The sequence below is a fragment of the Sus scrofa genome, chromosome 11 (assembly GCF_054392235.1).
Source record: "Sus scrofa isolate SSC_HxYL_T2T_F1_AM1 chromosome 11, Sscrofa_HxYL_maternal_Yorkshire_Landrace_v2.0, whole genome shotgun sequence".
In the NCBI taxonomy this organism is placed as follows: Eukaryota; Metazoa; Chordata; class Mammalia; order Artiodactyla; family Suidae; genus Sus; species Sus scrofa.
The window spans coordinates 22,152,675-22,166,536 of NC_139393.1; the positions used below are offsets into that span (position 1 = coordinate 22,152,675).

A 13,862-nucleotide genomic window follows, 5' to 3' on the forward strand; every position below is an offset into this window, starting at 1 on the left:
TATTTTCAACCAGTTTCCTGTATTTTTTCGGCCTCGCCCATGGCATGTGGACATTCCCTGGCCAGGGATCAAACCCATACCATAGCAACAACCTGAGCCACAGCAGTGACAAAGCCAGATCCTTATCCTGCCACAACACCAGGGAACTCCATGATTTCCTATTATCTACCATTTATTGCTTCTGATTTTTGGGTATTTTTTTTCTCTGCTTTTTAGGGCCACACCCTAAAAAGGAGGACATATGGAGGTTCCCAGGCTAGGGGTTGAGTCGGAGCTGCAGCCGCCGGCCTATGCCACAGCCACAGCAATGCGGGATCTAAGCCTCGTCTGCAGCCTGCACCACAGCTCACGGCAACACTGGATCCTTAACCCACTGAGTGAGGCCAAGGATCGAACCCGCAACCTCATAGTTCCTAGTCAGATTCGTTTCTGCTGCGCCACGATGGAAACTCCTTTTGGCTACTTTTTAAAACAGCACTTTGATAAACATCCTTATAGCTCAATTTTATGAATGACCTCTAATTATTTCCTAGAATACATTCTCACAATCTGTTGCTATGTCAACAGAGACTCCTATACTTCCCAGGGGGCCCATTCAGCCCCTGGAAGGCATCATCTTCCCCTGCCGGTGTGTATTTAACTTTGCAGTGATTTCTCTCATCCTGGGGCTGACATCTTTCCAATATTCTTCCTGCAGTTGGCAGCTTTTCCTTAAGCTGGGTTTTATTCTTTGGCGACAATTCTCCTTGGGCTGTTGCTCCACATGGCAGACGTGCATTTATTCATACCAGCCCACACGGTATCTTCCCTTGATGTGACAATGGCATGGCCATAACCAACCAGGAACAGAAAGTTAAACCTCCAGGTCCTCTGCATCATCTTCACGTGGACCTAGAAACAGAGCTACACTAGCTTTCTGGATCCCATTCTGTTACCGACTGCAAGCATCGCGGGTGGCTTGAATTTTTAAAACCCAATCTGACTGCACCCAACCTACATCCTAAAAGCCAGGTGATTTCTGCAGCCAGGCGGGTGTTTTATGTTCGCCTCCTCTCCTGCGAATTAGATGGGTCACCCTCCATTCCTACCACCCTCCCAAAAGGGGTTAGTCCATTGGAGAGGAAATTCCTCTATGGCTGGGAAATTCTCTTTTCTGTGTGCCTCTACCGTTCAGCTCCTTCTCAGAATCATTATGTTCCTGCTGTTCAAGTACCAAGTGTAATTCTAAGACTGAGAGATAGCATCCAAGCCATTTCTTTTGCACAGTATGAATCAAGCATTCTTAACATGTCCCTGCTCTTCGTCAAACCTTCGCAAATATATTACCCACTAGAGTAGGACAAATACAATGCTGTCAAGTGAATAGAACTGTGTATAAAGCAAAAGCTTTGAAAATAAATGCCCTGCTAGAAAAAATTGGAGAGGCACTGCAAAAACTGTAGGGGAATACTAAAATGCCCTTTAAGGCACAGGGAAGCATGTCTGGGTCTACGAAAACCCAGGGTACCAAGCCAGACTGCACAAAAGAGATTAAGTTAAGACAGGATTTATAAGAGGATCTTAAATTTTCAAAAGAATTTACATCAAGATTTCTTTTAGGTAGAATGTCCTCCCAGGACCTTTAAGATATAACTTATTTATCTCTTGTTTTGAACCTCAGAGCCTAAGAGTGCTTTCCTGACTCATAACAGATGCTCAGTAAATGCAAATTGAATCAAGTTCAATTTCATTCATTTCCCAAAGGCAGATACGCACACACACACACACATACATACATGCACACATATGTGCACACACCCACATTTATTTTTTCAGTTGCACCTGCTGCCTGTGAAAGTTCCTGGGCCAGGGATCAAATCAGGTGACCCAAGCCACTGCAGTGACAGCACTGGACACTTCAATCCAATGTGCCATGAGAGAACTCCCCATCCAGATTTTTTTTTTCGATAGGCAAGAAATAGATTTATTAAGATAGGATGCTTGTGAGAGATGCAAGCAGGCAGGCAAGGAGGCGCTGCCTCCATTTATTTTTAAAACCAGCCTTCTCAATTAATCAGTGCCTATAAAATTAGCCCAAGCGATGACAAATGGGCTTCCATCTCTCCTGCTGATGGATTAATTATTAGAGGTTAGTGGTGAAGCACCACAATGAGAAGGATTCTGACACCCCATTTGGGCTCAGCAGGAAAAAGTGCCATGATCCACTGGCAATCTCTTCCGGGACCAGGAAAGGAGGAAGGTGCATAGGCACCATTTATTTGTCTATTTGATGGCAGACAGGAACCTGTCCCAAAGAGCACTTTTTTCTTCCTCTCTCAGGAGCTGGACTGCATAGGTATGGGTGCCAGCTCTCTCCCACTTACTAGTTGCCCGAGATTGGGCAAGTCCATTAACTTCTCTGTATCTTAGTTTTCTTAGCTGTAAATTAGAAGGTACAGGAATCCCAACTTATAGGATGTTTGTAAGGACTAAAGGGGTTAAATGATCTAAAGCATTATGAGCTATGTCAGGCATAAAGCATTAGAAGCTTATGTAAGTACTAGCTATTATCATTATTATTATATTTTATTATTCCCTTACCATTGACCTGCAAAGGCTCGATAACATCCCCCTGGCCATATTTCACTCCTTTGTGAAATGGACAGAACCAAAAGACAAGATGCAGTGAAGCAGGGTGTGGGAGGAGTCCATGCCTCCCCCCAACTACTCTGCAGACATGTCAATTTCAGCTATTTCCCCCCACCACCACCACCACCACTGCCCTGGACCAATCAGGATAAAGTCAGACTAACCCCAACCCCCTCTCTTCGATAAAGGGATGATTTTCACCATGGTTTGTGAGGAAATAAAATTAGATGGAGTTCCCGTCGATGTGGCTCATCAGTTAACGAATCCAACTAAGAACTATGAGGTTGCAGGTTCGATCTCGGGCCTCGCTCAATGAGTTAAGGATCTGGCATTCCCATGAGCTGTGGTGTAGGTCGCAGATGTGGCTCGGATCTGGCGTTGCTATGGCTGTGGCGTAAGCGGGCAGCTGTAGCTCTGATTTGACCCCTAGCCTGGGAACCTTCATATGCAGCGGGTGTGGCTCTAAAAAGACAAAAATAAATAAATAAAATTAGATAGACAACTTGAATATAAATGCAGCATCAACTGTCACTGAATAATGAATAGCCACATGGGGCTCCCTGGATCTGAACCGGCTCCAAATTATTTGGGGGAAACATGGGTGCAAATCCTATGGCACCAGTTAGAAGATCCAGCCCAAGGTTGGGCCTTTGACCTTGGGCATGTCACTTACCTTCTGCAAGTTCCACTTTCCCCATGTGCAAAAATAACCAAAAGGCTCTGAAAGCCCTCCCACACGGTACCATTGTCAGGTGTAAAAATGCTCTTCTGACCTCACAAGGTGCAAGAAGGCTCTAGAAGGAAGAAATGCGATCCGCATTTCTGTCATGCTGTCATAGAACAGGAAACCACCTGTTTCCTGTTTGGTTATTTTTGCACACGGGGAAAGTGGAACTGCATCTGTGACCCAACCCACAGCCTGCGGCAATGCTGGATCCTTAACCCACTGAGCAAGGCCAGGGATCAAACCTACATCCTCAGGGACACTATGTCAGGTTCTTAACTAGCTGAGCCACAGTGGGAACTCCCTCAGTGATATTTTGACACACATAATCAGCTGGGTTTGATGTTCTTCACCCTTGCTAGCTCTAAATGCTTTTTGGCTGGAATGCTATAATTTGGTTATCATTTCCAGTTGGGAGTTGGTGTTCTAAGAACCATTTCCAAACAGGAAACCTAGCAATTCTGTATGTTTAAAAAGAAGAGTTTGAGATAGACTGATAAGACAGGGATAGGAGAGCCAGGCAACTTGTGGAGCAGAAGTTCACAGATTGTAGCCGAGCTTCCTGATCAGGGTGCCGTGAGTCGGCCATTACTGGGGGTGATGCTGAACCCCAAGACCAGTTACCCCAGCCTCCACTCTGCTCCTGAAAAAGCATCATCGCTTTCTGCGCGTGTCTTGCCCTGAAAGTCAGAAACACAGTTCCGTGGCATAGGATTTATAGTTCATGGTCCATAATCTGCCTCCTTTCATTCTTCAGCCCCTCTTTACACTGCCCCCCGCCCCCCGCCCCCCACAAATGGGTCTGGAGTCTGTGAGAGGGCACGTGACTTCTCCAAGGTCATGGAAAATAATTAGAGGAGCCAGGACATGCTCTCGAGCATTCTCCTCTTTCTCTTCTAGTTACTTCTTTTTTTTGTAATCCTTTCCTTCCTCCTTTTGTCCTTTGTTTCTGCTTTTTAATAAATTACATGCATATTTTGAGTTTGAGAAGAGTGACATAAAAAGAAACAAAATCTACGTGTGTTCATTTTTTTGATGGGAAATTTGAAAAGCAGAAAAATACTACCCAACCTACGACATCCAACCTATAACCAAATGTAAATGAAGCTGATTCACATCTGGGCAATTTTTGTTCTGTCCCTCCTGCCCTCGTCTTGTGCATCTCTGGTGGTGGTGGTCCCTGTTTTGTTTTGATCATTTTAAACATGCTGTACACACAAGTTTGTGTTTTACTTTTCTAACTTGGGATTGTAACTCCAGTATTTGCCCATGAAGCCTAATTTTTGTAGACATCATTTTAACAGCCAAGTAATATTCCTCAATAATATTATGCCTCATGGGTACACTATGGATACAGGTTGCATGGTTTTTTGTTTGTGTTTTTGTTTTTGCTTTTTAAGGCTGCACCTGCAGCATATGGAAGTTCCCAAGCTAGGAGTCCAATCAGAGCTACAGCTGCTGGCCTACACCACAGCCACAGCAACGTGGGATCCAAGCCAAGTCTGCAACCTACACCACAGCTCCCAGCAACGCCAGATCCTTAACCCACTCAGCGAGGTCAGGGATGGAACCCACATCCTCATGGATCCTAGTTGGGTTCATTACCACTGAGCCATGATGGGAATTCCATGGATACATGTTGAACATTTAAGTTTCAAATTTTCTGACTCTCATGTCTTTTTTCCTTCCACGGTGCCATTCTGCCGTTCATCATTACTAGAATTGATGCTCTATTTTATCCCAACTGTACGTGAAATTCTTGATGGCATAGCATTCAAGGCCAACAGTCAGATTGATTAAATGACACACAGAGTCTTTAAAATTAAAAATAATGTTTAAAACATTTACACGCTCTGAATCTCAGCAGCCTCTCCTGTACAGTATCATTCACCCTGTGACAAAGGGAGGCCACTGTGATCACCTGAAGGATGAACAAGCTGGAATGTCCCAAATCCATGATTTCTGAAAATTATCTTCTTGAGTTCTAATTTTATACCATTTCAATCTCATAACTTCTGAAGAAAGAGACAACACTAAAGAAATGTAAAAATAGAAAAATTCTGTAAATCAGGGCCTCTCCACCCCAATCCCAGCATCACATACTTAACAGATTTTTTTTAAAACCTTTTTGTCCTTTTTGGGGCCACACCTGTGGCACATGGAGGTTCCCAGGCTAGGCGTCTAATCAGAGCTGTTGCTGCCAACCTACGCCAGAGCCACAGCCACACCAGATCCGAGCCACGTCTGCGACCCACACCACAGCTACGGCAATGCTGGATCCTTAACCCACTGAGCAAGGCCAGGGATCGGACCCGCAACCTCATGGTTCCTAGTCAGATTCGTTTCCGCTGTGCCACAACAGGAACTCCCACAAACAGTTTTTTAATAGAGAGTCTTTCTTTTTTTCCCCGACCTTGCCTTTCTGTTCTTTTTTCCCAATAGAATTCAAGGCTTATTCATCGCATATCCTGCCTAATCTTAAAGCAAGGTAACATTTTTTTTTTATTTTTATAAATTAGATAGAAATTCAATTTTAGGGATGATGCTTCAGGAGCCTCTGAAGTCCCAAAGATGGGGAGTGGGGGTGAGGGTGGGGTGCAGGTCCCCGGAAGGAGGAGGGGTTCGGGTGGGGGTCTCCTAGGAGTCACACACAATGGACCTCCCAGGACTGCTCCCCTCTGCCACTCAGCCACACACAGGCTGAGTGACAAGACCCAGGATCAGATCCCCGGGTGCTCAGAACCACAGAGAGGCAAGGGCAGGGGCCAGCTGAGTCGGGAGAGGTTGACCTGGGAACAGGTGGCCGAGGGCCCTGGGTGGTGCTGGTGGAGAAGAGGTGAATGAACGTCCCTAAGGAAGGTGCCGTGCTCCCTGCGCCAGCATCCTTCTCAGCTCTAAAGGACCACGCAGGGAGTATTCGTGAGACTCCTGCCACGGGGATGGACAGTCAGGGCCACAGCTGTGGACAGAAGCCTCTGGATGCTCAGCTCTCTAGGAACCCATGGCGGGCAGGGGAAACAAGACCTCAGATTTCCAGTCCTCGTGTCCTACATCTGCCCCAAAGGATGGAAGGGGGTCCCCGGTGAAGTGGGTTGACACTGTATACAAAGAAAGCGCACAGCCATTTAGTCACAGTGAGAAGCAGGAATGAAACTCCAGCTCTGCTGCACAGGGAAGACGCGGGCTATAACCCGAGGGCACAGGAGCTCCGAGGGGACCCTCCCCCACCCCTCCCTGCCATGCTTCCCACTTCCGGAGGCTCGGCAACATGCACCTGCCAGGACCACCCTCACTAAGGCAATCGCCAGAGGGAATGCTCCCCAGGCTCCCCTCATTCAGCTCCTGACACTCCCAGAGAAGCAAGCAACGTGGCATTGAAGGAACCTGACGCTGCAGTGACCCCCCTGGTAGGTTGTGACGGAGAACGGGGACCCTAGAGCCAGGCTGCCTGGGCTGGAATCTCAGCTGCTCCAGCCAGCCAGCTGCGTGCCACAGGGCAGCCGCTTAACCCTCTGCCTCTGTCTTCCCACCTTCAAAATGGGAACAGTGAGCGTTTCAGTGCCCCCGGGGGCTGTGGTGAGGATTAAATGAGTATAACTCCTGGGGTGCACAGAAGCAGTGGCTACAGGAAGATGGTGATGATTCTTCATTCCGCTCCTCGAGCGCCACCACGCGGAAAACTTAGCATGTGTCAAACAAGGATTGTGATTTCTGATCAGCTTTGTTCCAAGCTCACGTTAAGGGTGGAATCCAAGGCTGACTCCGTCCAATCTTTTATCCATGTTTCAGCGGAGTGTGGTTCCTATTCCCGGGGCCCTGTGGGGTGCCAAGGCTTTACCCATGTCTGTCCCCCGCAATTCGCTTGGTTCCCCAGAGTTCACGTCTGGGCCTCGGGCCGCTCAGAAAAGCCCTGGATTTTCCTCACCCAAGGTTGCTGAGAATTCGAACCCTCCACAAACTCCTTCAAATAAGAAGTGTTCCACTCATCATGTCTGTTTGCTAAGGCGGCGGGGGCAGCAGATTCCCGTCAAGCAGCCCATGGGTCCCTTATCAATGGGAAGGCCCCTCTCTGCAGACGGGTAGACAGGTAGACCAGAACCCCGGTCCTGTTTCCTGGATGCTGAGGCCACAGCAGTTGCCTTAGAAGGCCCTACGGTGTCCCAGCCCGGGGAAGGCCTGGCAGGGAGGGTGCTGGGCAAGAAGGCGTGAAGGTGGAAACCGCCCCGCAGCTCGCTGTGACCGCGGGCACAAGCCCTGACTTCGCTGGCAGCTTTGACTTCTCTCAGCCCATTCGCAGGGGAGCTGCATGCTCTCTCTGGGTCCCATGGGCTCCTGGTGGGTGAGACAGGTCAGGCCTTAGCCCACCAGAAGGATAAAGAAACCAAGCCCAGGGAACTCTCCGGATGTGGCCTTGGGGCCCGGAGCAGGGGCGAGAGTTGACACGTGCCTACTGAGCTCATCCTTCTCCACTGGTCTTGACCCCTGCGGTCACTTGATCTTAGACCCGAGCATCTTGACCCTGGACCCCTTTCCAGGGGTGCTTCTGAGAACTCAGCCGCTCTGCCCCCACCTGCAGGCCGGCACAGACCCAGCCCGCCCCCGGCCCTCGGAGGGGGCACAAACCTGCCCGTTAAGTCCCACAGATGCTGCAGAGAGAACAGCTTGCAGATGGTGCCTCTGGGCGAGAACGAGCCACCCTGTCCTCTCTTCCTCAACTCTTCGCCCCCAGCTTCTGACCGTACCCCTCCCGCCCCTGTCCCTGTGTTGGGGAACCCATCTGTCTCATGCAGCAGCCAACACTGCCCACTGTCACTTTGTCCTCACTGGTGAGGAACTGGGGCAAGGAGAGGATTCTCAAGAAGGCGTGGAAGGAGTTCCTATTGCGGCGCAGCAGAAACGAATCCAACTAGGAGCCATGAGGACTTGGGTTCGATCCCTGGCCTCGCTCAGTGGGTTAAGGATCCAGCCTTGCTGTGAGCTGTGGTGTAGGTCAAAGAGGAGACTCTGATTCCGTGTGGCTGTGGCTGTGGCTGTGGTATAGGCCGGCAGCTGTAGCTGCCATTCGACCCCTAGCCTGAAACCTCCATATGCCACAGGTGTGGACCTACAAAGCAAAAAAAAAAAAAAAAAAGAAGGCCACGGAAACCAAGGCACAGAGAAGTTAAGCAGCTCACCCAAAGTTACTCCACTCTAGTGCCGGAATCAAGATTTCAGCTCGGATCACCCTAAACTAAGTCCACGTTCTTTCTACCAACCAGTCACTGCCCACTTACAGGCTGGGCGGTTTCCCTTACTCCTGTCTTTGCCAGTTGGACCAGTTTACACGAGATTGACTTCAGGGCCAAAGACCCTCCTCTGAACTACAGTTTCCCGTCTCGGTTAAAAGAGTTTGGCGTTGGAATTCCCATTGCGGCGCAGCGGAAATGAACCCAACTAGGAACCACGAGGTTGCAGGTTTGATCCCTGGCCTCGCTCACTGGGCTAAGGATCCGGTGTTGCTGTGACTGTGGTGTAGGCCGGCAGCTGCAGCTCTGATTCAACCCCTAGCCTGGGAACCTCCATATGCAGCGGGTGCGGCCCTAAAAAGACAAAAAAAAAAAAAGAGTTTGCGGTTGGTAGAGGTAAACTATTCCATTTAGAATGGATAAGCAATGAGGTCCTACTGTACAGCATAGGGAACTACATCCAGTCTCTTGGGATAGACCATGACGGAAGAGTGTGTATATATATGTATATATAGAAAAAGAACATATATATATATATATATATATATATATATATATATATATGGCTGAGTCACTATACAGCAGGAATTGGAACAATATTATAAATCAACTATATTGTAATTTTAAAAAAAAAATTTTAAGTCAGAGATTCCCGAGGAAGGACACGGTGTAGGTTGGGGTTTTGGGTTTTCCCGTTTGATCCTGACCTCCCAGACAGGAGAGCCTGCGCCTCACCCAATGTCCTGTCATCACTGTGAAAACCTTTCTCGAAGATGGTGGTGTTTGCAGCGGGCACACAAGAGGGGTGGACCTTGGTGTTTCTTGTCAAGCTGCTTTTAACTTGTTCTGCCTGAGGCAGCTGTGAAGCAGGAAGGGCAACCGCTATGAGCAGGGTCATGGGCCAGCAGGGACGGAGAAGGTTCTGGAAGGTTAGACTGTCCATTATGGAAGCCGGCCCACTGGCCTTCAAAGGCAGCGCCACATCTTTTCACTCCAACTGGACAGTGGTTGGCACCCGGGATAGCATGCAGGCCTGTTTTCCCTGACCCACAAGCCAGTCCTTGTGACGGCCGCCACCTGGGACGAGCGGACATCTGCAGGGGCTCAGGCCACAGCTCTGGCTCCTAACCTGCCCTCCCCCCACCCCCGGCTCCCTCTCTGCTGGCATCCCTCGGGTGACCACCTGCTTTGCTGTCCCTCCTTCCACCCCCGCACCTGCCAGCAGCAAGCCTCCTCTCAATGACACGATGCCGTCCACGTCCTCCGGAAAGCACCAGGGAGCGTTTCTGACCTGGCAGGACCAGAGCACGCAGACGGAGTGGGTCTATGGGAACAAGACGGGTAAGGGACCCCCCATCCCGCATCCACGGTGGGGCCGGGCCCCTGAGGGCTGGGGAGACGTCGCCTCGCGAATATCCGTAGAGGTGGGATACAGAGGCTGGAGTGTTGTCCATCAGGCTGACGAGGCATGATGCTGCCTGTGCCATCCTAACCCTCTGACCCCCTTCCCTCCCCCCAGGCCCCCCTCAGAGGAAGAGCATCAGCGAAATGCTAAGACCAGTAGCTTCATCAGCCTTTCCGTCCCTCCCTTAGTCTTCCTGTTCTTGTTTTTCATGACCACAGCCCCTATTTCCCGAGGGGTCACAAGCCATTTCCCTTCCAGATTACGGGCTGGTTCCTTGGGGGGAGCGGGACTGGGACCCACCCCCGACTCCATCTCAGCGAGCAGTCAGAGGCAGCCCTGGCTCAGAACAAGCCCAGACCATCCGTGGCAGGAATTTCTGTGGCCACAACTAGGAGAGACTCAAGAGACATTTCGGCGAGATTGCACTGAGAATCTTCATCTTCTACCCAATTGTGCCCAAAGGCCCCTGGCCCTGGGATGCTGGGGATGGAGCACTGAACGGCATCTCCCGCCATCATTAATAATTTAAATCCAGCCTTCATGAGCTTGATCCATCACAGACGCACACATTCCTCCCACATCTGTAGTCACGGCAGCGGTAAATTGGATTCCCCCAGCATCTCGCTCCCCTGCCCCCACCCGTGCCTGCTAAACACTGCAGCTCAAATGTGGTTCAATGAAATTAGGAGCCAGAAACCCCATGAGGGAGGATGGAGTGGCAGAGGCAGGCCAGGAGTTCCGTGGCACAGGCCGCCAACGTGTGATGAGGCGTGTTTTCCAGACTAAAGGGGTTCGCGTGGGATTTTTTTCCGTGCATGTGCTCCCCAAACTGGAGCCATCTCAAAGTCAGTTAAAGCAGGACAGCTGGAAAAAATCAGAGCATTTATCTAAATATCCATAAGCAGGATTCCGAAAGTCATTTACTGGGTAATTGCCCGTGAAGAGCCAATGCTCAGCTTGAAAGGACGTGGGAGAGGAGACGGGAAAAGCCTGGGGTGCAGGAAAGGGGGCCCCAGGGCCTGTTACACCTCTGTGTGCCCACCTTCAGAGAGGCCCTCCGGAAATCACTGTTCCATCTTCCGTGTTCATTCATGATTCTCTTGGGCCCCAAGCTTAAATTTTAGAGCCAGTCAGGACTGTATCTAATTTAAGCACTCGGCATATTTGGTCTGTAGTGGCGCGTTGTGTAGCTAAGTCTCTTCCCAGGACTGCGCTCCTTAAAGCCAACATATGTTTAGCATTTAGCAAAAGCCTAGGCACCCACAGTGATACCTGCTGATCGTATCCTGCAATGTTAGTGGCCTGAACCAAAGGGGTGGACAGTGACGGAGCATCTAAGCCAGGGTCATGCCCCAGGCTCCTGCAGGGCTGGTGGTTACAGCAGAGATGGAAACACTTGGAAAAGTCAGCAATTCCCTAAAATTTGTGAAGGTTTGTTTCTTTTCCTTTCTGCCTATGATTTACAATCAGTCTTTTGGAGGGGGGGTGCAACGATTAGGCAAAACTTTTTCTTTTTTTTTTTTTTTTTTTTTTTTTTCCTTTTTAGGGCTGTACCTGCTGCATATGAAGTTTCCCAGGCTAGGGGCTGAATCAGAACTGTAGTCAACAGCCTATACCAAAGCCACAGCAACTCAGGATCTGAGCCACATCTGCGACCTACACCATAGCTCATGGCAACACCAGATCCTTAACCCACTGAGTGAGCCCAGGGATCGAACCTGTGTCCTGATGGATACTAGTCAGATTCATTTCTGCTGAGCCACAAAAGGAACTCCCGATTGGGTGAAGCTTGCTGGTAATAAGTATGTTGTCACTTCTAGTCAATGGGATGGGGCAGAGAGATGCATAGAGAGAGTGCAGAGCTGGAAGAGGGAGAGGCAGCAGCATGCAGGGCAGCCGGGAAGCCTGGAGCTGCAGGAAGGTATAAGAGCTCAGAACTAGGAGGAGGTAGAAGAAAGTGACGCAGGCAAAATGACTGTGCATGATGGGGACTGGCCCCTGCCATGAAGACAAGCCTGCCCTCCTGCAGGTGGAAGGCAGAGCGCTAAGGGTTCCGGAGCACAGCAGATGCCAAAAAGCATCAGCTCTCAGCCCAGAGCAGAGGCCTCCCATCCGCTTTTTGAGAAACACAGACAATCAAGGCAAAAGCAATGCAAGGGCTGCTTGTGTGGGGCCGAGAGCCTGCAGGAGCGAGCAGGCGTGAGAGCGGGTGTTGGCAGTGCTATTCCTCAGGGTCCAGGACTGTGTGTCCCCATCACCTGGAGCCTTAAAGATGCAGATTCCCAGGCTCCCTCATCAAGATCCCTGCCTGCATCCTTTTTTTTTTTTTTAATTGTCTTTTTGGCTTTTCTAGGGCCGTTCCTGCAGCACATGGAAGTTCCCAGGATAGGGGTCCAATCAGAGCTTTTGCTGCCACAGAGCCAGAGCAACGCAGGATCTGAGCCGCATCTGCAACCTACACCACAGCTCACAGCAATGCCAGATCCTTTAACCCACTGAGCAAGGCCAGGGATCAAACCCGCAACCTCATGGTTCCTAGTCGGATTCGTTAACCACTGCGCCACGATGGGAACTCCCCTCTGCCCGAATCCTTAACAAGATTCTCAGAGGATTCTCAGGCAGTGGAATGTTGGAGAACCAGCGAACCCTAGAGGGTAGGATCGATCCCATGGGGGCTAGGTTCCTATTTCTAAAGCATTTTTTTTTGTTATTATTATGGGACCATTCAACCCCAATAACAGTATTGTACGTGGACTCTACAAACAGTACTTCAAACCGAATACAGAGGAATATCACGCAGATAAATCCTTGAAACCTGTTCCTACAGAGAGTGGCGGTTCTGACATGGAAGGAACATTAAAGGCACTGAGGGAGTTCCCGTTGTGGTTCAGCAGGTTAAGAATCCAATTAGCATCCATGAGGATGCAGGTTCAATCCCTGGCCTTGCTCAGTGGGTTAAGGATCTGGCGTTGCTGTGAACTGTGGTAGCTCGCAGACGCGGCTTGGATCTGGTGTTGCTGTGGCTGTGGTGCAGGCCGGTGGCTGCAGCTCTGGTTAGCCCCCAGCCTGGGACCCTCCAGAGGCTGCAGGTTCAGCCCTCAAAAGTCAAAAAAATAAAGTCACGGCCAGTGTCTCAAAGCTGGAGTGCGGAAGCCCCCCCTTCCCCCCAGGAGGACCAGAAAGACTGTCTACACCATCAGGCGTCTACGCCTCCAGCCACAGAGCGGAGTCACAAACCAAGTCCACCAGAAATCCTAACACAGAGTGTCATATCCACGCTTGTAGAAATTCTCAAGAACCTGGCACACAGTAAGCGCCTATCAATGTTTGGTTATACTTGCAAAGCTGCTGTTGAATCCTCATCAGACTCCAGATCAGATATGGTGATGAGAGGGTATATCCTAGTCCCGAGAGACAGTCTTGGTTGGAAGGGAGTTGAGTGCAGAAGCACGTACATACCTAGACATCTAGAAAAGTGGGCGAGGATAAAGAGAGGGGGTGAGGGCCACCAGTGGGGTAGTTGATGCCAAGCCACGTGGCCAGGTGGAGAAGAGGGTGGAAAGCTCCCCCAAAATGCAAACCAGTGCTTGCTCAGAGCTCCTTTCCCTGGACTCAGAATTTGAAAGGCCCATGCGGGGCGGGGGGCGGGGGGGTGGAAATAAGACTGTTACTTGCCATAAACGTAGGAAATTTTGAGAACAGTGTCAGGAGAGCTGAGGTCCAGGATAAACTTATTCTTACCAAAAAGTAGTTGTTATTATACTGCAGGCATTGACAAAAGAAGGGGCCCTTTTAAAAGATGACCGGGGCGGGGAGTCGTGGCTCAGCGGTTAACAAATCTGATTTGCATCCATGAGGGCGCAGGTTCGATCCCTAGCCC

General features: G+C 49.9%; 1 protein-coding gene across 4 annotated transcripts in view; it reads left to right on the forward strand.

The window, feature by feature from the left end:
* The window catches only part of ERICH6B (glutamate rich 6B), an 80,484-nt gene that overhangs the window by 23,945 nt on the left and 42,677 nt on the right, over positions 1–13,862 (forward strand). For 2 of the 4 annotated variants that reach the window (XM_084981803.1, XM_084981802.1), the window contains exons 5-6: positions 5,795–5,840; positions 9,803–9,918. In XM_084981803.1, the coding sequence (XP_084837929.1) occupies positions 5,795–5,840; positions 9,803–9,918 (162 nt within the window). Of the gene's footprint in view, positions 1–410; positions 4,366–5,794; positions 5,841–9,799; positions 9,919–13,862 lie in introns of those variants that run through there. The other 2 variants (XM_084981801.1, XR_014819497.1) reach the window with 2 other exon arrangements.